At 42.6% G+C, this 25,864-nt stretch overlaps 2 protein-coding genes and 1 long non-coding RNA gene across 3 annotated transcripts; all 3 read left to right on the forward strand.

Annotated features, from left to right (window-relative positions):
* The first annotated feature begins 5,459 nt into the window (after positions 1-5,459).
* Positions 5,460-9,731, forward strand: LOC136621438 (uncharacterized). The gene is made up of 3 exons (XR_010791237.1): positions 5,460-5,567; positions 5,932-5,973; positions 9,596-9,731. It is a non-coding gene; the product is annotated as an uncharacterized lncRNA (long non-coding RNA).
* A 10-nt stretch (positions 9,732-9,741) lies between these two features.
* Positions 9,742-20,175, forward strand: LOC136620242 (pentraxin fusion protein-like; the record flags this gene model as incomplete). Its single annotated transcript, XM_066594948.1, has 4 exons — positions 9,742-9,878; positions 10,151-10,305; positions 10,501-10,560; positions 20,042-20,175. Coding segments are annotated over exons 1-4 (486 nt in total), but the record flags the coding sequence as incomplete, so codon positions are not given.
* LOC136621436 (pentraxin fusion protein-like) lies at positions 20,173-24,988 on the forward strand. The gene is made up of 4 exons (XM_066596937.1): positions 20,173-20,321; positions 20,405-20,562; positions 23,941-23,976; positions 24,298-24,988. Exons 1-4 carry the CDS (start codon positions 20,197-20,199, stop codon positions 24,894-24,896), a joined length of 918 nt encoding a protein of 305 aa, XP_066453034.1. The 5' UTR covers positions 20,173-20,196; the 3' UTR covers positions 24,897-24,988.
* Positions 24,989-25,864: the final 876 nt, after the last annotated feature.

Consider the following 25,864-nt stretch of genomic DNA (forward strand, 5'->3'; position numbering starts at 1 on the left):
GGAGATAGCGCTGCTATCTCCCTCCATACAGTGCGGACTTCAGCTGTTTATTACAGCTGACACCTGCGAGCAATAGCTGCAATCATCCGATTGCAGCTATTAACCCTTTAAATGCCGCTGTCAATTCTGACAGCGGCATTGAAATTCCCCGAACACTGTTCGGGGGTCCCGTACGCCCCCCCCTACCGCGGTGAGATCGGGGGAGCTGTGCAGGTGTCATGACAGCCGGCGGCCTTCTGAAAGGCCCCAGGGCTGCCTTAGGAGACTGCCTATCAAGCTATCCCCGTGGGGTGGCTTGATAGACTGCATGTCAAAAAGCAGTATGACGTAATGCTATAGCATTACATCATACTGCAGGAGCGATCAAAGCAACACTGGTTGTGGTCCCCCATAGGGACTAAAAGAAAGTGTAAAAAAAAAACAATAAAGTTTAACTAATTAAAAAAAAAAAGGAATAAAAGTTTTAAAAAAAAAACCTTTTGCCATATTTGCAATAAAAGAATCTAAATAATAAAGCAAAACTATGTATTTGGTATTGCTGCATCTGTAAAAGTCCGATCTAGCAAAGTAATGCATTATTTACCACGCACGGTGAACGTCGTCCAAAAAAATAAAAATAAAGAACGCCAGGAATGCGTTTTTTTGGTCACCCTGTCTCCAAGAAAAAATGTAATAAAAAGTGATCAAAAAGTCATTTGTATACAAAACAGAAACGTCAGGACGTACCGCACAAAATGAGCCCTCACACAACTATGTCGCCAAAAGAATGAAAAAGGTATTGTGCGCAGAAAATAGAGACAGAAAAAAATTTAGAAAAATTAAATATCTTTTAAAAAAATACAAGTAGTACAGCAAAAAAAAAACTATACAAGTTTGGTATCATAGTAATCATATTGACCCGTAGAATAAAGTTATCATGTCATTTTTGTTGCAGTTTGTGCGCCGTAGATACAGGACGCACCGAAAGATGGCTGAATGTCATTTTTTTTTATTTCTCTCCACTTAGAATTTTTTAAACGTTTTTCAGTACATTATATGGTACATTAAATAGTACCATTCAAAAATACAACTTGTCCCGCAAAAAACAAGCCCTCATACAGCGATGTAGATGTATAAATAAAGGAGTTACGATTTTTTAAAAGGGGAGAGAAAAAAATGAAAAGGGAAAAAAGCAAAAAAGCTCCATCACTAAGAGGTTAATCTACCACACAGCCTCACACCAGAACCATTCTATTATGACATCATGCAGCTCAGAACCACTACTACCAGAGCACGGCTGCCATGTTAAATTAGTCCTTACCGGAATTGCACTTGAGCAGACGTTTTTTATTTCACGATCTAATCTAATGCTGCCTAAGCAGAGGCGTTATTTGAATTGCGTTCCCCGTGGTGATAATGGGCCGCGGGGAGCGCAATGCACACTTTCCATAGAGTTGCTATGAAAAGTGCAGCCCCCCTGTCCACGAGCAGAGAATCATAGCGATTCTCCACCTGCAGCCGGCAAATGGCAGCATGCTGCGAATTGCCACAATTTTCTGCTCGCGATATTGCAGCGTTAAAAAAAAAACGCAAGTGGGTAAGAGCTCTGAGGAGGATGTGAAACGTGCGCTGTGAGGCACCGCTGCCCAGTGGTAGGTCAATTGGGATTAATTTACAACCTTACTGCCTCTCTGTGGCACTTGCAACCCTGTAATTGAGCGACATGTTGTGACTTTTGCTTATGAACATCCAGTAATGCAGAACACGATAGATCCAAAAGGCAACATACTATCATAGATCTAGCAAACACACATAAACATATAAAGGCTCATCTGATACCACAATGCATATGGAAACCAGGAGCCATCACCTACGGCCACGAATAATCTTTCCATGTAGTTAAACTGGCACTGGACTCCTGAAAGCCAACTGTGTGCTCTGGTTCTAGCGCTACTCATTAGGTGATACTGACTGGTAATAATGTCTGCATTAACCTACCGCACAGCCTCACACGACCACGGAGCCACCATCTACCACACAGCCTCACACCAGCACTGAGCCACCATCTACCACACAGCCTCACACGACCACGGAGCCACCATCTACCACACAGCCTCACACCAGCACTGAGCCACCATCTACCACACAGCCTCACACCAGCACTGTGCCACCATCTACCACACAGCCTCACACCAGCACTGAGCCACCATCTACCACACAGCCTCACACCAGCACTGAGCCACCATCTACCACACAGCCTCACACCAGAACCATTCTATTATGACATCATGCAGCTCAGAACTACTACTACCAGAGCGCGGCTGCCATTTTAACCCCTTAGTGACGGCCCAATAGTGTTTTTACGTCCTGCCATTGCAGGACGTGTATGGAGGGAGATAGCGCCGCTATCTCCCTCCATACAGCGCGGACTTCAGCTGTTTATTACAGCTGACACCCACGGGCAATAGCTGCAATCATCCGATTGCAGCTATTAACCCTTTAAATGCCGCTGTTAATTCTGACAGCGGCATTTAAATTCCCTGAACACTGTTTCTGGTCCCGTACCCCCCCCCCCCCCCTTATGGTACAACAGGGTACTAGAGCCTCCATGCCCACCTGTATCACATCTTGCATCCAAGCTAGAGGCAGTACAAAAGGGTACTAGAGCCTCCATTTCCGGCAGTAGTAATTGTAACTGCTATATTGTCTCCAGTAGTGATAGTGACCCCTACTGTGGCCTCAATAGTAGTAGTGTCACAAATATTGGTTCCAGTATTAATATAGACCCCCACAGTGGCCTCAATAGTAGTAGTGTCCCCCAACAGAGGCCTCAATAGCAATAGTGCTTCCCACAGTGGACCTAGTAACAATAGTGACCCCCACAGTAGCTTTTAGTAGTAATATTGACCCCACAGTAGCCCTAGTAACAATAATAACCCCACAGTAGCCCCAGTAATAATAATAACTCCCTCAGTAGCAATGTTAACCCCCTCAGTAGCCCCGGTAGTAATATTAACCCCTCAGTAGCCCCAGTAGTAATAGCCCCCCAACCCATATACTTACCTCCTACTTGCAGTCAGTGCTGCTGCTCCTCTTCTTGGCGCTGAACTGGGTGCATGCTGACAGTAGTGGTGAGCCCTGAAGGTTTCCTCCCTTGTCCTTCCTAGTTAGTCACTGCTCACTATTCAATGTTGTCTATATCTTTTTGAATCGTCTCTCTCTGCTCTAGTGTTAGCTACTAGAGATGAGCGAGAATGTTCGTTTAAGGCTGATGCTCGAGCGAGCATCGATCTTTTCGGTGAGCTGCAGTTATACTTGAGCCATGAAGATGACTCGTGTCGCAAATTCGGCCTTGTAATAAATGCATCAAAAACCAAGGTCCTGAAACAACCTGCAGGAGCCACATCTATGGGAGATAATACACTTCTCCTCGACAACAAAGTGATAGGAGAAGTATCGACATTCCGATATCTTGGAAGCTTGGTATGTAGCGAAAATCGTCTCGAGTCGGAAATCTCTTCATGTACTGCCAAGGCTGCTGCTGCCTTTGGCAAGCTCAATCAAAGAGTTTGGAAATCGCATGACCTCAAACTACAAACTAAACTCCTGATTTATAAGGTAATTATATTACGTATACTGCTCTATGCATCTCAAATGTGGTGCCTTTATAAAGGTGTATTTGGACATTTTCCACATGAAGTGTCTTCGGCTATCCTTTGTGTGAGCTGATAGGATCATGTGCCAAACACTGAAATATTGTGTTGAACCAAGTTGGCCGGCATGGGATGGAGGCTTGTGCAGGGACAACGTGGATGGTGTGGACATGTGGTGCAGATGGACTCTTCAAGACTGCCCAAAGCTATGTTCTTTTTGGAACCTTCCTGCAGAAAATGCAGAAAGGGAGGCCAATACTTTAGATATAAAAATGTCTTGAAGTGGCATCTTAAGTTCTGTGGCTTTTCACATGACACTTGGGAGGAGCTTGCTCAGTGAAGCCCAGAATGACAAAATGATGTCAAAACAGCCACTTATGTCTTTGAACAATCCCGCCTTGAAGAACTTCATGCCAAACGCCAAATTCGGAAAACTTACTCAAAGCCCTCCTATAATTACACCTACAATTCTAGTGGATTACTATACTGTGCCACCTGTGACTGGACCTTTAAGACCAAGTTCAGTTTTGCACCACACATTCGAATGCATGCCAGAAGCTAGGATGTCGCCATCGATGGACAGGTTGTGGAAAACATCATCATCATCATCATCACCACTATAAGGTCACTGGATATTGGTTATATTGGCTGTATTGGTATATTATTGGTGCTCATATAGTGGTAGCGCACACTTGTAACTGACCATGCAACTAGGTTTTTATATGCTGCACTTTTAGTTTCCTCCCCATGTTGATGGTAGGTTTTATGTAATTCTTCATTAACTTGTCAAACAACCTATATACATCTATAACTTCCTATATACTTTGACGACTAGAAAAATGCAAATCACTTCATTTGCCTAAAATTACATTTTTGTTTTGAACAATCCCTCTAAGGTGATGGCCACTGGGGGTCTACCTCCCTTCTAATTTGCTGTTCACTGCATGTTGTCATGTGAAGTTCATCTCTAGTAACACAGACACTGAAATGGATTAAAATAGGTAGAGGAGGGGGCTGTCTAATACGGTCCATAGAAGTTTAGGGGAGAAGAGAAGGGAGACAGAAACAGAGATTCTTACACACGCTGCTGGAGCTAATAGCAGGGTTTTTTCTGCGTTACAGCTATTTGAATCACATCTACACTGCTCAGTACTGGTATATAATGTCTTCCTTAAAGATGTTATTTAGGAGGGTATGCTACACTAATTGTTAAGAAACAAAATTTGCCGTTTTCTCCCCGTACAGTGTAGATATCATAGCAGCAGTCTACATACACACCTGCTCAGAGAGAACAGAAAATCACAGACATAGCCAGATGAGGGGAAAACTGGTGATGAATGCAGGATACAAGTTCTATAATGGCCAGAAATTGTGTTAGCTACCTGTACACACACATAGGAGCTGATTCTGCAAAGTCATTTGAAAATTCAGATACACTTTAAGAGAGTGCCAAGGGGCGTCACCAAATAAAGCTAAATTGCCAGTTTTCACCTTCCCTATTTTTTATGCAATATAGAAAGTAGAGTAACCAGTTCAGATAGTGGAAGTCTATTGCAGAACCTTCTGTGCTCTACACCATGGCCAGAGCTCCGGTCTGTGCTGTCATTGTTGTACTCAGCATGTGGGGATTGTATCATGGAGGCGGTGAGTTACAGAATATTAGATAGACTGAAACATAAAGTAAGGTTCTCGTAATATTGATGGATCTGTTACATTGATTCTTCCAGGAATGGAAACATTTGCTGCCATTTATATGTATCTGCTATCTATTTTTATTGACTATGTTTTTGTTCATGTATAAATAGATAGATAGATAGATAGATATGAGACTGATGGAAATGTAGAGAGATATGAGATAGATATTTACTTTACTGAACATTTTCTTCTTGATAGGTGCATTGAGTCCTCCAAGAATTGAGAATTACACCCGACCAGGTAAGAATATAAGGGGAAATCTCTGTCATGAGATTTATGTTGCCTGACCAGGAACCTGAGACAGGGATGCCTATTGCCCCTGTGGGTGTTTTATTCTGAAACACTGCAGCATTTCAGAATAAATACATTTTGAAGTTTGACTCATGGGAGGTGGGCCGCTCTGGCCTCTCATTGTCGTGCAAAGAAATGGTGGGCCAATATGTAACAGTAACAATTCCAGGACAAGAGGCGCATTTAGTCATCATTGAAGTCCAAGTCTTTGGATTTCCTAAAGATGGTTCAGGTGTGTTATATGATAGAGCAAAGATATAGAAAACATCAAAATGTCCAAATAATCAATTCTTCTCAATGTCTTTCATTTCAGAGGATGTGGCTGTTCCAAAAAACCTAAAGGCACCAAATGGAGGTAACATCTACTATAATGAACACGTAGACTTTACCAACCTCAAGAGACACTCATGGAAGGGGCTGAGCCTTTATGTGGAGTGCAGGGCATCATCCCACCCATTGAGTTTGCTCTTGGCACCTTTATGGCAGTTAAGGTGGCCATACACTTTACATTAAAGGGGTTGTCTCGCGCCGAAACGGGTTTTTTTTTTTCCATAGGCCCCCCGTTCGGCGCAGGACACCTGCAAAGGATGTGTTAAAAAAATTTTTTATTACTTACCGGAATCCCCACTCTGCGACGTCTTCCTTCTTCCTTCTTCTTCCTTCACCAAGATGGCCGCCGGAATCTTCACCCACGATGCACCGTGGGCTCTGTGCGGTCCATTGCCGATTCCAGCCTCCTGATTGGCTGGAATCGGCACACGTGACGGGGCGGAGCTACGAGGACCAGCTCTCCGGCACGAGCGGCTCCATTCACCAGGAAGAAGACCGCACAGCGCAAGCGCGTCTAAAAAAGCAAGAAGACATCAGAATTAGACGGATCCATGGCGACGGGGATGCTAGCAACGGAGCAGGTAAGTGAATAACTTCTGTATGGCTCATATTTAATGCACGATGTACATTACAAAGTGCATTAATATTGCCATACAGAAGTGTATAACCCCACTTACTGCCGCGAGACAACCCCTTTAATGTTAGACAACCCATAGATTTTGGTAGCACCTGCGAACTATCTAATGTGTATGAAGGTGTCCAGATTCTCCTTGATGGTAGATAGGAAGAAAGAAATCAGCATTTCAACATGCCCCATCCTTTGTTCTCAAGGGAGACAATCCACCACCAGAGGAGTCTAGAGGGGGGACAGTGGGGTCTGGAGGAGTCCGGTGTTTGTTGTCCTCCAGGACCTTTGCCCCCTCAGAGAGATCTTGAAGAGACAAGTGTCTGAGGCTCTATGCACATGGACACATTTACCATGTGAGTTCTGAGATGGACAGAACTTGCACAGAAAAATAATTCATTCATTTAAATGGGTTCATTCACACTTGCAAAGTTTTACTCAAATCAATAGCCTAAGTTCAAAAAATTACTGTGTATCCATTCTGGTCCGATTCTCAGATGACATTAGGATATGCAAATGTGCATTGTCCCTCAGATCAGACAACACACAGAGAGAGTGTCCGTGTGCTGTCCCATGCGAGTTGCAATCAAAAATCTAGGGCACAACTTGCTCTCGGCCATGTGAATACGGCCTCAAGAGGCAAAGGAGTCTGGACGGTAAACAGGAGTCTGAGGCGAAGCAGAAGTGTCTTGTGAGGAGACATTGGGGTCTGAAGGGCTGGCATAAGTGTCTGTAAAGATCAGAGGGGTCTACGAGGGGGACAGAAGATTTTGAAGGTGGACAGAGATGTCTGGAGGTGAAAGAAGGGTCTACAGAGAACAGAGGATTCTGAAGGGGGAGCAGAGATGCCTGAAGGATACAGAGGTGCTTTGAGGGGGGCAGAGGGGTTTGGAGAGTGGAGAGATGTGTCAAGAGGCAACAGTTCTGGAGGAGGAAACAGTAGAGTCTGGAGTGGGACAGAGGCGTTTGAAAGAGCCAGAGAGGTATGGAGAGAAGACAGATGTCTAGAAGAGACAAAAGTGTCTGGAGGATGACAGAGGAGTCTGAAGGGGAGCAGAGATATTTGGAGAGGACAGAGGGTTTAGATGGAGGCAGAATAGTCTGGATGTAGCTCATTCTCTACTCCCCATTGAAAACACATGCATGCTTGCTTGACCAAACCCAGCACACATGTATGGAGGGATGAGAGGAATGGCCCCCTTTTAGAACTAAAGTAATTTGTACCTCTCCTTAAAGGGGTTTTCCCATAACTTAAAATTGCTTTCTCATCACTCTGTCCGTCCTTGTTGCTGTTGCTGATAAAAAATCTATCAGCAACTCATTGCAGCAGTAGTCCTACTCCACTGCATTAGGAGATTGAAAAAGCTAAACCTGACCCCTTGAGTAGCCCTGTCCTATCAGCTCTCTGATGAAGTGAATGAGCATTACAGCTGCTTTACTTTACAATCAGGCTCCCCGAAGGTCAGACCCCCTCTGATAAGGCATTGATGGCTGCTCTTAGCATTTAACTTCTGAAGAGGTCCTTAATTGTTTTTTTCCCCTGTTTTAGCAAATAACCTTGCAAAGTTCTGTAGCTTATACTTTGTGTATCAGTCAATTTTAGTCTTCAAGACCTCTGCTTTTAGTCATTGAATAGAAACCTTCATTATTGCTTCCAGTGGATAAAGATTTGTCCTGGTGATATGATGGTCATAGGGCTGCAGGGCTCATTGCAGCACAGTTTTAAACACTCTTTCTTGTAATGAACGCTGCATCTGTATAATGCTTCTCTTCAAAATTCCCACTGAATGATGTTTAGTGGGTGATATCAAGGCCCGGATCTCAGTTCTTGCATTATGGAGCTGTGATACCTTGTTCCCTTGAGTGCATCTTTAAGAGAACTGTAGTGCATAGTAGGCAATTGTGGCATGTGGTGGACAATTGTGATGTATTGTGACCAGTTGTGGTGTGTGGTGACCATGTTTTATTTGTGCTGGCCAACTATAGTTGTGGTGGCCAATTGTGGTGCTTTGTGGCCAACTGTGATGTGTGGTGGCAAATTGTGATCCACGGTGGCTAGTTGTATTGTGCTGTCTTCAAATGCGTTGTGTAGTGGCTATCTTTGGTGTTTTGTGTGTAACTGTGGTGTGCAGGGAACAAGTGAGATGTACTGTAACCAGTTGTGGTGTGTGCTAGTCATCTGTTTTGTATGGTGACCAATGGCGGTATGTGGTGGCTTTTTTTGTGCGTGGTGGCTTACAATAGTTTGTGCTGGTCAACTGTGGTGTTGAAGTGTAATATGCTGTCTAAAATACATTACACAACATTATCTTCATTTGGTTAGTACCGTGTTTCCCCGAAAATAAAACAGTCTTGTATTAATTTTTGCCCCAAAAGAGGCACAGTGTCTCTGTGGGCGGGGGGGCTTAAACACACCTGGTCCGCATCATCCCGGTGCCTTGCGCTGCTGGTCACCGGTGGTGATGCGGACGTCTGCAGTGTCCTCCACGCTGAGATATTCTTTTCTTTCTGATGATGGGGCTTTGAATACCCCGCCTCCAGCAATGCGAGTGCTGTGATTGTATCGAGCGCCAGACAATTACAGCCAGCGCTCATTGTTTTTTCTTTGTGCACTTTAGCTAGGGCTTATTTTTTAGGGGAGGGCTTATATCTCACACCTTGGCCCAAAGCTGGGGTAGGGCTTACTTTTGGGGTGGGTCTTACGTTCGGGGAAAAACGGTAGGTAGTATTTACCCTGGTTTAGATCGATGAGCCAATCGCAGCCATTGAGTGATGTCATTCACTGAATGGCTGTGAATGATCGAGCGCCGACTCTGATTGGCTGGTGCTTGATCCAATGGTCAGTTCTGGTGTGTGGTGGTCAATTGTGGTGTGTGGTGGTCATCTATGTGTAGTGGCTTACGATAGTTTGTGGTGGCCAATTGTGGTGTGTGGTGACTATGGTGGTTGATAGCCAACTGACATGAGCCGATGCTGCATATTGATTTCTTGATCTTGACCTTTCTGTATGATGATTTTGCAGCTCCAAATGTGGCTCCTAAAGGCATCGTCCAACAATCCAGTCTGTACAACATGTATGGAGAACCGAAAAATGACATTGATGGGTCTCTAGACAACAACTACCTGTACATCCAGTGTGCAGGAACATCTGAACAGAAAGACCCGTGGATGGTTGACCTAAAGTCAAAACATAACATCTTCACAGTTGCAATCACAAACAGAGGAAACTGCTGCGCTGAGAAAATAAACGGAGGAGAAATCAGGATTGGGAACTACGGTGAAAATGGAGGCATCAAAAACCCCATGTAAATCACTTTATGTCTCTGTCCTCCATTATAGAGGCTTCTTGTAAAGGTGTGAGGTCCTCCAGGCTGAGAGTGAGACTCAGTTAGGAAAGTCTCTTTATTTAGTAATTCCATACCCTGATCCCACATGCACATGTACTAAGTCTGTCAATGTCAGGGTCCAGCTACAGCAGTTCTATATCTTGTATTAGACCCCTACAACTATCTGTGGGTGGGGAGGAGATGAGTTATGGATGTTTCTTCTCATTACTCTGCTTTTCTATTCTCTTCAGATGTGGAGTAATTACATCCATGAGCAGTGGCCAGACTCTTGCATTTGATTGTGACGGTATGGTGGGTCAGTATGTGACCATTCATATACCTAGAGCTGAACGTTCTGTGACCATATGTGAAGTTCAAGTCTTTGGACTTCCAAGTGATGATGCTGGTAAGAATATCTATCAACATTATTATTCTCATATCTCTCTATCTTTCCATCAGTCTCACATCTTTCTCTCTCTAATCTCTATCTTTCTCTCTATCTTTCTATCAGTCTCCTCTATCACCAACAGACTCAGAGACCTGAGATTGCACAACATGGCTAGATGCAACAATTAATCACTTCCTTCTCATATTTTTGCAGCAACTTCCATGAAGCCAGAAACCAAACCACGCAAGGCATTCATACACCGTCCACCAGAGAGTAAATATCTTTATTATTACAAAATGTATGAAAATTATTTTTATAAAAAAGACATTCAAATATATTACAAAACCACACATTTTAGTACCGCAGTTCACCAATGGATAAATGAAATTGATGTTTAATTAAACATTAGCATATAGCTATCATAAAAGGGGCATGCATAAAAGAGGCCTCACCGTGTATCCCGGAATTTGTTATTATAAAACACACAAAATGTAATTCACTACACTAAAAGAATGCCAGAATATGGATGTCTACAAACAGATCTGTAGTGCCGCCGGGTCTCGGAGGGGTTTGGTGACAGCAGTGGCAGCAGTAGTGGCTCCACTACTCCCACTATCACAAACAGCGACTGTGGAAAATGCTGCAGTGTGAATGGTATCATTTCTTAAGTGCTACCCATTAGTGAGACTGTGGAACTCTCTGCCTGAGGATGTGGTGATGGCAAAAACCATAGAGGAGTTTAAAAAGAGACTTGATGTCTTTCTAGAGCGGAAGGATATTATAGGATATAAATCTTAGGTCAATTGTTAATCCGGGTATACAGGCAGGTACGAACTATTAGGGGTTGATCCAGGGATTAGTCTGATTGCCATTAGGGAGTCGGGAAGGAATTTTCTCCCAAATGGGCTAATTGGCTCCTGAGCCTCGTTTTTTTTTTTTTGCCTTCCTCTGGATCAACAACATAGGAGGATCAACAGGCTGAACTAAATGGACATTGTCTTCATTCAGCCTTACATAATATGTTACCATTAGGACAAGAAGGGTTTGGTGGTAAAGTTGTCCAGTTTGTGACACCAGTCTGTATATGGGTGAAACTAGCTTCAGACAAAATAATAAAAAAATGAATGAATTAAAATAAAAAATGGGGGTTGTAGTCCTTTTCCCTGGAGGGTGGTGTGGTACCTCAGTACAGATGGTGATGTTGGTGAGGAAGGTCTCCAGGAGTCAGGATGAAATGTTAAAACAGTGGAACAATTTATTTCTTAGAGAAGAATCTTTAGTAACTAATCTTTACAAAATGAACACTACTTCAGGGCTCGATGTAGACTTTACAAGTCAGTACAGGGACACACATCTGCACACATGCAGACAATAAGTACAGGAATCTCATCTGTATGCTTTAGCGAGGAAAGTACAGGAATCTCATCTATACACTAGGCTTTGCCATTCAGCTTCTCCGTTCCTCTTTTACTTTAAATATAAACCTTCTTTATTCTTCTGCTACTCAGACTGTTTCTTTCTTCTTCTATCATTACATAAACTGATTTCTTATTTCCTTTTCTCTGTCTATCTCGGATATAACCCCCTTTTTGTGGTACTCATACTTCTTTCTTCTCACCGCACTGGCTTTTCTCTTTCTTCTGTTCTTGCTTCTGCTCTCATTTCCTGCTAAGCTCCAACTCTAACTGCTGCTGTGACTGGATTTAGCTAGCCAACCCATGCAGAGGGCTAATCCTCCAATCTCTCATTCCTGACTGTCCTGTCCTCCAATCACTAAGCTGCTGTTGGGTTTTACCCAGACCAATGGGAACAAAGGGATGGGCAGCCAATCAAGAACACCGTATGCTGTCAGGCTGAATATGCATTAAAGACAAACAAAATATGCACATCTTAAAGTCATACACACACTTTTGGAAAGTGGCCACATTACTTATGTAGTGTCCAACTCTGGGACATTACAGTTCCATGTGAGCCCCACAAACACATTCTTTGCCCACATGCATAGAACCCTATGCATGCATGTAAGCTAGCAGTATTAAATATCAGTAAAAACCCAACATAAATATGCTTGTGGAATGTAAATAAAGGCGTCACATGCATTCCAGCCAAACAGCCCCAAAGGATTTATTTCCTCCACCTTTCCAGCTCATGGCAAAGTGTATATATAATAGAATATTTTCAAAAAGTTGACACACTGCTTGTGTGTGAAGATCCTTAGCCTTTATTTTTAAAGTGTCAATACATAACAGTCAAACAGAGAGGACGTGTTTTGGTATGCAACAGACCTTGGTCACCTAATCTCTATAAAAAGTTCACTTCCTTTTAAATCCAATACAACTAAACCCAATTAAAAACACAAATGACAGCTGACAGTTAACTCCTATGTTGCTGATATAGAAAAGGTTGTGCAGCTTGCAATCTATAGACACGATTGCTAAATTTACATAGGTAACATTTGTTATATCCACCATTATCGTGGATTTAATTTCCAGCCCATGTTAAAGGGGTTGTCCCGCGAAAGCAAGTGGGTCTATACACTTCTGTATGGCCATATTAATGCACTTTGTAATGTACATTGTGCATTAATTATGAGCCATACAGAAGTTATTAGAAGTTATTCACTTACCTGCTCCGTTGCTAGCGTCCTCGTCTCCATGGTGCCATCTAATTTTCAGCGTCTAATCGCCAGATTAGACGCGCTTGCACAGTCCGGGTCTTCTTCTTCTCTGAATGGGGCCGCTCGTGCCGGAGAACGGCTCCTTGTAGCTCCGCCCCGCCACGTGCCGCTTCCAGCCAATCAGGAGGCTGGAATCGGCAATGGACCGCACAGAAGCCCTGCGGTCCACCGAGGGAGAAAATCCCGGCGGTCATCTTCAGCAGGTAAGTAAGAAGTCACCGGAGCGCGGGGATTCAGGTAAGCGCTGTGCGTTTTTTTTTTTAAGTCCCTGCATCGGGTTTGTCTCGCGCCGAACGGGGGGGCTGTTGAAAAGAAAAAAAACCCGTTTCGGCGCGGGACAACCCCTTTAAGAGAGAATAAATAAATAAATATCATGATTGGAAAAATATGACAATAAATATAAATATAAGCATCGAATATACGAGACATGCAGAGTATGCCGAATATGAATAGAGGTTATTCTGCTTTTTGAAAGTTGACAGCTGCTAGACACAAACTACATCAATAAATGCCCTAGATATATGCTTTCATTTCATTGGCAGGTCCAGGGAAAATTCGATCCATACTGAATAAAATGTATTACTAAATCAATTCATAATACATTTTGCCAAATAATATTTAAAAATAAATTACCACATTACCACCAAAATGAAATTCTGGCTTATAGCAAAAAAAAAAAATTACTTTTTTTTCCCCTTCTTTTTCCTTTCCCTTCTTCTATATATATAAAATTGAATGTATGTCTGTCTGCGTGCGTGCGTGTCTGCGTGCGTGTCTGTTTGTCCTTTATGCGCTACTACACCATTCATCCGATCGCCATGAAACTTTGGGAAGTTGTTAAGTACACTCCTGGGAAGATTATAGGCATAGTACAAATATCCTACGATAAATGGCGCGCGAGCGTCGTCGAAAGTTACGCCCCCCCCCCCCCACGTAGATCGAATAAGTAAGCCACCTGCTATTGTGATGTCATCACTGATGTCATCAACATCGGACGCCCTTGAACATGCCCCAACATGTTCTATAAAGCTGCATTGTGATGTCATTAAGGCTCTATTATGACACGTACAGCTTGGAACCACTAGAGCACGCCAGCCAATTACCATTGGAGTTGGAAGTGGGTAAACAAGTACTAGGATATCTTCCTAAGAAGCCACAGCAGCCGGATAAATTGTATGTTCCACCCAACGGCTATTTTATTTAGCCCGCAAGGGGGAAGCAGCGGCCTACAAAATCTCATTCTCTCATTTCCTGATGTCATAGATAGATAGATAGACTGTATGCAATAACCCTGATAGATAGATAAATAGATAGACTGTATGCAATAACCCTGATAGATAGATAAATAGATAGATAGATAGATAGACTGTATGCAATAACCCTGATAGATAGATAGATAGATAGATAGATAGATAGATAGATAGATATGAGATAGATAGATAGACTGTATGCAATGACACGTACAGCTTGAAACCATAAATACTAGAGCACGCCAGCCATTTACAGTCAGTCTCCATTGGAGTTGGAAGTGGGCAAACATGTACTAGGCCAGTGATGGCGAACCTTTTAGGGACCGAGTGCCCAAACTACAACCCAAAACCCACTTATGTATCGCAAAGTGCCAACACGTCAGGGGGCGGGGCTTATCACAACGTATGATTTTACCCCCGTCGTTCTAAAAAGGACAAGGCTGTTTCAGAATAGACCAGGTGCAGATTCTGACTGCTTTTTGGACGCGGAAATACTGCAGAATGTCCTCAGCGGAGATTTCTGTGGAAAATTCTGCAGCATTTCCGCATCTAAAAAGCAGTCAAAATCTGCACCCGGTCTATTCTGAAAGAGCCCTGCCCATTTCTGCCACATGTACACATACCCCAGCGGTAATAGTGACACCTTCACCCCAGCGATAATAGTGACATCCCACAGCAGTAATAATAGTGACACTCCCCCTATTAGTAATAAGAGTGACATACCCCAGCGGTCCCCCAGCAGTAATAATGCCCGCTCCCCCCCCCCCAGCGGTTCCCCCAGCAGTCATAACACCCCCCCCCAGTGGTCCACCAGCAGTCACAATGCCACCCCCAGCTGTCCGCCAGCAATAATGCCCCCCTCCCCCCAAGTGGTTCCCCCAGTAGTCATAATGGCTCCCCCCCAGCGGTTCTCCTGGCAGTCATCATGCCCCCCTTCCCCCACAGAGATTTTCTTGGCAGTCACCATGCCCCCTCCCCCCAACGATTCTCCCAGCAGTCATGCCTCCGCTCCCCCGCCAGCGATTCTCCCAGCAGTCAGAATGTCTCCCACCCCCCCCCCAGCGATTCTCCCAGCAGTCAGAATGTCTCCGATCCCCCCCCCCCCAGCGATTCTCCCAGCAGTCAGAATGTCTCCCATTCCCCCCAGCGATTATCCCAGCAGTCAGAATGTCTCCCATCCCCCCCCAGCAATTCTCCCAGCAGTAAGAATGTCTCCCCCCCCCCCCCCAGCAATTCTCCCAGCAGTAAGAATGTCTCCCCCCCCCCAGCGATTCTCACACAACGGCTATTTTATTCAGCCTGGAAGGGGGAAGCAGCGGCCTACAAAACCTCAGTGGTTGCTGCTGCCGTCATCTAGATATATAAAAGCGAAGTATGTATGTATGTCTGTCTTCGCAGCAACGCGCGACGGGTAAGCTAGTCTTCAATAAATTTCACTATAATTTTTTCTACTATAATAATATGTTTCATATTCTCCTGTAGAATCTATAATAAATGTATAAAAGATCTGATCTGTAATTCAAACCTTTGGGGAATCTAGTTCCGAGTTTCAATATCCAGAACGCCTCTCGCTTGTATACTTGTTCCTGATTAATCTTACATTTTCTCTCACTATGTACCCGTTCTATGCCATAGAATAACAATGTGTCTATGTTTCTATCATGTTTTTCCACAAAATGTTTTGCGGCGCCCGAACTCCCCAGATCACCCTGTTTAATATAGCGTAGATGTTCCATGATTCTCATTTTCAGTTTACGAGTGGTGCATCCAATATACCTCTTATTACATGTAGTACACTCAATGGCATAAATTACATTGGTGCTTTCACAGTTAAAGTAACTATTGATGAAAAAATACTTAGATTTGTTATTGTTACTAAAACTGAGGGTTTTTTGTTCTATCGCATGCCCCACAACGGATTTGCCACAACTGAATGAATCTTTGTGTTCCAACCATTGTGATTGTTTTTTCAGGCTTGGGGACAGAATATTGCTAAGGTTCCTACTTTTTTTTGGACGCATGAAATGCCTTTCCTTAGTATATCATTAAGTACATCATTATGTTGAAGAATTGGCAAGTGTCAGAGGAATAATTTTTTTAATCTCTTGAAATTTTTTCTATAGGCTGTAGAAAAGGTTAATCCTCTTTGACATTCAGATTGCGTTGGATTATAGGTATTACTGAGGAGCTCTGTTCTATCCCTTTGTTGTACTTTACCAACTGCTTTTTTTAGTATGTTCTTTTTATATCCTCGCTTACTTAATCTTTGACATTAGATTTTTGTATATTTCTAAGTACTGGTCATTGGAGCATGATCTTTTAGCCCTCACCAGTTCACTCAAAGGTATGGCATTTATAGTATGTTTGGGGTGGGCGCTAGACCCGTGTAGTATTGTATTGCCAGATGTAAGTTTTCTGTAAATACATACATCAATTGTGTGTGTCAAATTATTGCCTTTTAATAGCAAATCCAAGAAAGGTGTCTCTATCTTGTGAGTGATCATAGTAAAAGTTAAATTGAACTCATTGTTAGTAATGTAGTTTACAAAGTTGTTCAAAACATCATCCGTAGGACCTTCATTTGGGATGTCATTCATATTATCACAATATCATCTATATATCTATTATACCGCACCATGTGGCCACAAAATAGATTACTATCAGAAAAAAAAATTCCTCCCACTAACTCATCATCCAATTGGTGATGGTGAGGGAGTATCTGGAGCCCATTGGGGCCCCCGACACCTGTAAATTATATTTATTATCGAACATAAAAAAATTATGCTTCAAAAGAAAAAATACTCTCCAAAATAAAATCCTTAAGGTGTATGTCATAATCACTATATTTGTTGAGATGGAATTTTATAGGTTCCATGGCCACATGGTGCGGTATACTAGAATAAAGATCCCTCACCTCACACAGCAACCACCTGAACTCTGGTCACCATGTCATGTTCTGCATCAACTGAATTACATTTTTGCTATCAACAAGATGACCGGGTGTCCTCCGAACCAGTGGTTGTAGGGATCGATCCACTCACGAGCTAAGTCGTTCACTTATTTGCCATAAAATAAAAAAAAACTCACAGTTTCAGTAAGGGTGAACACCCACTGGCGTTTTTTTCTCCACTGCGCTGCGAGAGTAAAGGTAAAGTCTCACAGCGCAGTGTGAGAAAAATACCGGCATCACGCCGGGATAACGCCAGTCTTTTCAATAGGGCCAGCGGCAGCAGCGCTAGCCCCATTGAAAAGAGATGGAGAATGCCGCGGCCTTCTGCCACAGTTGGGCTATCTGTCATTGGCTTAGCGCTCAGCCAATAGCTAAGCACTAGCTACTATTGGCTGAGCCCTCAGCCAATCAGCACAGCTCTTTCAGGAGGCGGGGATGAAGGAAACTCCTGCCACAGCTGTCACAGCTGTGGCAGAAGTCTGTGGCGTTCTCCATCTCTTTTCAATGGGGCTAGTGCTGTTGCCGCTGGCCCGATTGAAAGCACTAGCGATATGCCGGTTCTATTCCGGCGTCTTTCTTGCGCTGTGAGGCGAGAGTTTTCTCGTGCTCTCGCAGCGCAAGAAAGAAAATATCGCCAGTGAGTGTCCAATCTAACAGTGACAAATCTAAGTATTTTTCCATTAATAGTTACATTAACTGTAAAAGCACCATTGTAATTTATGCCATTGAGTGTACTACATGTGACATGAAGTATATTGGATGCACCACTCATAAACTGAAAATAAGAATTATGGAACATCTACGCTATATTAAACAGGGTGATCTGGGGAGTTCGGGCGCCGCAAAACATTTTGTTGAAAAACATGATAGAAACATAGACACATTGTTATTCTATGGCATAAAACGCGTGCGTTTTTTTTTTTGCTATAAGCCAGAATTTCATTTTGGTGGTAATGTGGTAATATATTTTTAAATATTACTTGGCAAAACGTATTATGAATTGATTTAATTGATTTGGTTTCCCTGGCCTACCATCAAGGCTGTGGGAGCTACCATTTTTTTTATTTTACTCTCTCTCTTTAAGCTACTTATATCTAATGGGGATATTTTTTCTAGCTTCGATGGTCCAGCTTTTTTGACCCAGCACTGAGCTATTCAGACAGCAACTGTACTCTTTATTGAAAGGGTTTTTGGATAGGAGGATAATCCTCTCCTTCAGGTCCACGCTACCTATACACAGCCTGACTATCTGATTAATGTCAGAAATCTAAAAGCTGCGGTATCCATGCGTAGGACTTTAGGCCATGAGTACTAATTTTGTCTGATACCCCTAACAGTCCTTTTTCACTCAGCTTTATATACTGACAAGCTTCAACATTAAAAGAACTCAGTCTAGCTCTGAGGACAGCTCTAACAATTGAGCTATTCTCGTCTTTTCTCTATATTCTCTGAATCTTTTTAGAGATTATATATTGGGTTTGGAGACCAGATGGGCTTCTGTATTAGCTAGAACCCATCAGTGTACCAGACAGGGTTAGGACATGATCCGCACCCCAGCTAGTATCTAAGTTCATCCCCTTATAGCTTTGAGAGAATCTTGAAAGTAGATGCTCAACATTGGACGAACATTGCTTCGATTTTGATTCTACCTTGTTCTAAGCTCTATTCGACTAAAACTCTTCTTTAGCTGCTCTGTATATCTAAAATACGAATCCTCCTGAAGAGCCACACACATGGAGTGGCGAAACGCGTAGAGTCGAAACCGTTTATAGTTGTAGTAAACGAGCAGACTTATATACTAAAGAGTTTAACCACACAGCATATACAATCTGTACGAAGTTTTTAATGAGCTGGTCACCTACAGAGACATTCTCCATTGAAATTCATTACTCAGGAATAACATACTTACCTTTACATACCATTGGGGTACTTGGAGACACACTCTCTGTAGCATTCTATTTGAAAATAAGACCGTAGATTCAGTCTTTTTAGAAATTAAAACACTTCTATCCGAGGTCCCACCAGCCCAGGCACTCTCTATAAACAAGACCCTATCAATTTCTACTGAATGAATTTCACAAAGGGTCTTTAGTCTGAGTGAAAGACTTTAAGCGTGGAGGCCATAAACGAGTTGTTAAGCCCGTATTGGCATTTCTTCTAATTCACCAATAGGCCTCTCCGCAGCCTACTGTCGGACCCTCAGTTCATCCGACACATTATTAATAACCTCTAGCCAGTGGGGCTCAGACCGTATGTGTGAATGTTTGTCCAAGTGTAGTAGGTGCGCCACTTCCTCCTGTCTTGGCGACACCATTTGTGTGTGTTATATGTTGTGCCCTAAGTGTAGTTTTTAATGAAACTTCAATAAAATTTATCTCTTTTACGTTCGTCTTTTCTGTGACAGGGGAAAAAATTATAGTTACATTTATTGAAGAAGAAGGGAAAGAAAAGAGAAGGGGGGAAAGACAGTGATAGTTTTCATGCTGACTGAAAGTAAGCGATAACGACAAGTGAACGTATAGTGAGCAATTGTTTTGCATTTACACGTAACCATTATCACTGAAATTTGCTTTTTTGAACAAATTATGAGCGATAATCGTGACATGTAAATAGCCCATTATAAGGATACAATCACATCAACAGACACAGGCAGTTCAATTATCCCAGCAGAACAACACAAAGAACTACTTTATGGGATAAAGAAGATAGCACTACATAGTATGAACATAACCATTTAGTGAACTGAACTCCGGCACCAAACACCCCAACACCCGTTTCGTATTTCTTCCTCAGGGGAATGTGTGCCGGACTATCCTGAGCTCCTTTTAATTTCACCAAATATGAAGCTGTTTTAAGTTGTATTGTTTTCGATCCCAGGTGATAATTTGGCTTCCAGAGGAATCACCTCTCAGTCCAGCACCTATGATCATCTTGGAGCTTCTAAAAATGCCATAGACGGCTCCCCCAGTGCTATATACTCGTCCGGACACTGCTCTCACACGGACGTGGAGCCCTGGTGGAGGGTGGACCTCATGAGCACCTTCAACGTCACCAAAGTGAAAATTACAAATCGAGGCTGCTGTTGTCCAGAGAGGTTCAACGGAGCAGAAATTAGAATTGGAAATATTCCAGAAGATGGCGGAACCCAGAATACCATGTAAGAGGAATTGTCCTGGTTGTATGTAAAAGTGATAATAGAGGCCAGGGATTCAGATAATGTCAGCTCCACCTTTCTCACAGATGTGTCAAGATTGAATCACTGGGTCGTGGAAAGGAGGGGGAATACGTTTGCGGGATGGTGGGTCGGTATGTAACCATCACCATCCCGGGCAGAATTGAATACCTGACTCTGTGTGAGGTGAAGGTCTATGGCAATAACGTTTCAGAAGGGTACGCAGGTAAGAAATGACTGTAGATGTCCAACATTCAGGTTCCAGAATTTGAGGAATGTATGATGACACCTGATTTCAAGGGGTTATTTACTACCCTCAGGATGGGTCATCAATAGTAGATTAGCTGTGGTCCGTTGCTTGGGACCTCTGCTGATCAGCTGTTTTCCAGGCCAGATGCTTACAGACACTTTTTGCAAATCGTCTTACCAAGAGGCGGTCCTTATAGGAAAATGCGGCGGGGCCTAAATGCGTCATTGTGCATTAAAGATTGTGCCGAATTTTGGCACAATTTTTTAGCCTTAACTAAGCCAACTAATAGATGGTATAAAGTTTGGCTCTACAATCTATGGATTCAACAGATTTATCTTTCAGCATGAGTGACTATGATAAATTTGGCACATTTTTAGACTGTCTAGTCTAAGTTTGCACTGTCTTACTACTAGACAAAAATAGTAAACCTGCTCAATTCTGTTTTTCTGCAGCCACTACAAGAGGAAGCTCAGTACTACATACAAATATTCACAGCCTCCAAAATAGATCTATATGTAGATATATGCAGCCACCACTAAGGGAAGCTCACTACATACAGATCTTTACAGCCACCACTAGGGGGAGCTCTCTGAATACATATTTACATAGTCACCACTAGGGTGAGCTAACTGTATAGAGATTATACATACACCAATAGAGAGAGCTCAGTAGCTACAGATATTTGCTACCACCACTAAGTTGAGCTCAATGCATACAGCTACATACTGTCACAAATAGACGGAGCTCACTACATGCAGATCTATACAGCCACCACTAGGGGGAACTCAGCAGCTTAGTTTATACTGATATATTATTCAGTTCTGTGCATATACAGTGAGCTCCCTCTAGTGGTGGATGCAGGTAGGAAGGATGCTACTTTTGCCTGTGCAGGGGATTTGGAGCTTTACTTCAAAAAACTATTCTCAAATCTTTCTTCATTTCCATGAGTCTCATATCTATCTGTCTACCTCTTAGTTCAGGTGAAACTCAACAGATATCATAGCCTTATTAATCAGGTATGCCGTATTAGTCAATGCATCGGAGAAGAAAATATGAAAAAGGCAGGTGATGTTTCCAAGATCTTATTCTGAAGGACATTTATTAAGTCTATTACTATGGGGAAATATTAGACAATTCTATATAACTTTAAGAATCTTTTGATCTAGCTTCTATAACAAACAAACATTACAAACAGTACAGACATTGTCTATTCATTCACACAAAATACACTGATTGATAATTCAGTAAGTGAAATAGAAACAGAGGATTGTACTATTTCTCAAGACAGCAGAAAGAAACAAAGCACATGTAAGATTCAAGGGTCTTATTGCCCGCAGCTTTGTGCTTGTCTGGTGTCTACCGTCCAAAGATCTTAACAATCCTTAGAACATTCCACATATTCGCATATTCTCCACCAAGATGTTGGAGTAATCACTTAATTTAGGTGATACTCAATGGGTATCGTAGCCGTATCAATCAGGTATGCCTAATTATTAGTGGATACATCGGAGAAAAAAACGTGAAACAGTCAGATGATATTTCCAAGCTCTTCTTCTAGAGAACTTTTATTAAGTACATCTTATATAGTTAAGTTCATGAGCTGATCACGAGCTCATCTCGCTCCATCAGCATCCAGTCAAACTATAATAAGCAATTCACAGCGAATCATAGTAAGATTAAATAGATGATTAAATTAATTACACATTAGTATATAGCTGTCATCAATGTGTCTGTGGCATAAAAGACGCCTCACTGTGTATCCCGGAATTTGTTATAATAAAATACACAAAATGTAATTCACTAAAGCGATGCCAGAATATGGATGTCCACAGACAGATCCATGCGAGCCCCACATACACATTGCTAGCCCATATGAATAGATCCCACAACATGCATGTAGGCCAGCAGTATTAGATATCAGTAAAAAGCCATCATAAATATGCTTCTGGCATGCAAATAAAGGCACCCCATGTATTCCAGCCAAACAGCCCCAAATTATTTATTCTGCGCAAAAATGGAGAATGCTATGATTTTTCTTCGGTGATCGCATCCACGGTTGATTTCCGCTCATGTGCAGGAAAAATCGTTTTCTTATAGCATGTTATGGGCAGTATTTGCTACAGATCCGCGGTGCAGACACCTGCCATGGATTCTGCAGCAAAAATCCGCCTGAGTGCAGCTGTCCTAAAGGCACCACATGGATTCCAGCCAAAGAGCTCCAAAGGATTTATTTCCTCTACCTTTCTAGTTCATGGCACAGTGTATATAATATATAACAGTACACTGCAGTGGTGACTAGAAGTGCATGCCACAAACACATCCAAATAAACTCCACAAAGCATATATATGACGGCTTCTAGCAGTGATTAACCCAATAATCTATATGTCAAAGAGCAGCATTATAACACACTGCCCTTATAAAGATACAATCACATCAACAGACACGGGTAGTTCAATTATCCCTGCAGAGAAACACAAATAACTATTTTTGCACAATCTTGTCTCTAAGCTCTACAGGCAGTTCTTTTCTCCTCATAGCTTGGTTTTGGCTCTGATATGCATTGTGAGCTCTAAGACCTTATATAGACGGGTGAAGGTGGGGGTGGGGGTCTTTTAAAAATTATGTCCGACTGAATTCACCGCAGGTCATTTCAATCAGGATGTAGAAACATCTCAAAGATTATCAAGAGAAATGGGAGACCCCAGCGCTAATTTTTAAGTGTCATACCAAAGGGTGCAAATACTTATGTCAATGCAAAATGGTAGTTTTTCACTTTTAAAAACGTTTACAAAGATTTCTAACATTCTGTTGTCACTTTGTCATTATCGGGTATTGAGTGCAGAATGATGAGGAAAAACTGGACATTTTTTAATTTTCAAAAGGCTACAACATAACAAAATGTAAATAAAGTGACAAGGTCTGATGACTTTCTGGACGCAATGTATATAACAGGAATATAGCTGGGGCTGGTGTGACATATGCCCGCTGCTCTCCAACAAACCATTCTGCCATTTATATACAAGGTGAGGACAATAAATCTCTGCCCCTAGCCAACAGAAAAACTAGCTATATCCCTGTGTATTGTATTGCAATGGAGACAAGTGGGAGGTCCTGGAGAATTACAGCGGAGGTCTTCTAGAAGTGCAGAGTATTTCAGAAGATGGGCTGATCTTGTGGGAGCAATGACCTGTCCACTGATGTGATGATAGTGAGTTGGCAGTGTGGGGGATCATATCAGAAGGGAGATAAGTGAGATGTCACAGACCGAAATACAAAAAAATTAGGAGGGTCACTTCAGCAGCACAGAGGGTTTCAGGATATCAGAATGACACTATAATCTTTTTATCTTACAGTTACACAACTGGGTGCAGATGTTCCTTCAAAGACGAGTAAGTAAGTCCGGTTTCACATCTGCGTTGGAGCCTATGGATGGAGGTTCAGTCACAGATCCGGCTCAAAATGCCGGAAGAAAAACTCTGCATGCAGCGCTTTTTCTTCCATCCGGAAGCTGGCCTGCTGATTGCAAACCGAATGGACCCAATTATAGATAGTGGGGTGCATTGGCGCTGCTTGGTTCAATCCTGAGACAGACCTGTTTGTCCATGGGGATTCAAGGCGCAAGTGTGAAACCACCCTAACACAAGTCTGACATTGACCTCTCCATTCGCAGATTTCTCCCGAGTGTCATGTAATGATTAGTGTTTTTTTAGATCTTACAGGAAGACATTTCCTTTTCCCGAAGGAGAGTATCACAGATTACATCGTACTGACTCCAGCTCAGCCGATGAGATTGAACTCCTTTACGCTCTGCATGAATTTGGCTTTGAACGTCTCGGAGAACAGAGAGACCATCTTGTTTACTTATCGCACCTTATATTATGATGCGCTGACCTTATGGCAGGAACTTAATGGGAATGTCGGGTTCTACATGAGCGGGGAGGGAATAATGTTCCCCAACCTCGACAAATGTAACACGTGGAATCACATCTGTCTGACTTGGGAATCTGAGCACGGCAGCTGTGAACTGTGGGTAAATGGCAGAAGAACCGGAACCAAGCTTTACCGTAAGAATAGCACCGTGCAGCCAGGTGGCACTGTTATTTTAGGCCAAGACTACGACAGTTACAATGGTGGCTTCGATGAAAAGCAGAGCTTCGTTGGAAAGATCAAAGATCTAAACATGTGGAACAAAGTTCTTTCACTAAGGTCCATTCGATCCGTATTTAGAGGGAAAGTAAAACAAAAGGGCGATATTTTCGATTGGAGTGACTTGTCCTACTCCATAAAGGGAAATGTAAAACTGGTTTAAGAGATCAATGATTATAACAACCATAAATAGTGAAGAATGTCTCCATCATTCTGCTGATATGTAGAAGCTGGACAATAAATCCATTCATACAATTCAGTGTGTGCTCATCTGTACCGGATCCTGAGATATCACCATGTACAAAAAAGGTCAAGCCTACGGCAAACGTATAAAGAACTATACCAAATACTTCATTGGGCAGTAATGATTAGAAAAGAGTGGGGTGCATCAAAAGGGGTACTATGGTTGTAGCTCCTTCTTAACTTCAGGGTCACCAGTTATCATCCATTGCTTACATGCACATATCTCCCAACTTTTAAAGCATTAAAAGAGGAACTCTGTGGCAAACAATTCTCGTTAAGCCCCTAGTAATGCCCTGCACATAATAAGATGCACCATCATAGTAAAGATGCCCCCTTTGTGCCCCACACACTTTCACAAAACATTCTTTGTGTGGCACACAATAATATGCCCCCTCTCATTAGTAATACCTCCTGAGTGCCACAAATACAGTAATGATGCCCCTATAACCTCCATCAACATAACAATGCCTCCTTAATGTTACTTCTGCTGGGCGCACCTCGCCGTAGCATGGACGTGGAAGTGATATAGCGTTCCCACAGGATGCGCAGCTGAAGCACCAAAAGGACAGTGAATAGTATACTGCACTCAAGGAGAGACATAACATAGGACAAATGACCAACACACTCACCAAACATCCCCGCACAAATAAACATGGAATTGCTGTAATAAATACGAGGTATGAGTTTGTGCATTGGCCAATGAACTTAAGCTGCGAACCCAACTTCAAGGTTCCTTGTGTCTTGCGGTCCCTACTCTAACGAGACAACATGAACCAGATCGCCTCGATAAAGGCAGCCCTGCGCTGGAACCTAATGGCCACACCAGCCTAGAGATGATACATGATCCAGAAGCACAGGACACAGTTCACACTCCAACACACTAGGGCT

The sequence above is a fragment of the Eleutherodactylus coqui genome, chromosome 3 (genome assembly GCF_035609145.1).
Source record: "Eleutherodactylus coqui strain aEleCoq1 chromosome 3, aEleCoq1.hap1, whole genome shotgun sequence".
Taxonomy (NCBI): domain Eukaryota; kingdom Metazoa; phylum Chordata; class Amphibia; order Anura; family Eleutherodactylidae; genus Eleutherodactylus; species Eleutherodactylus coqui.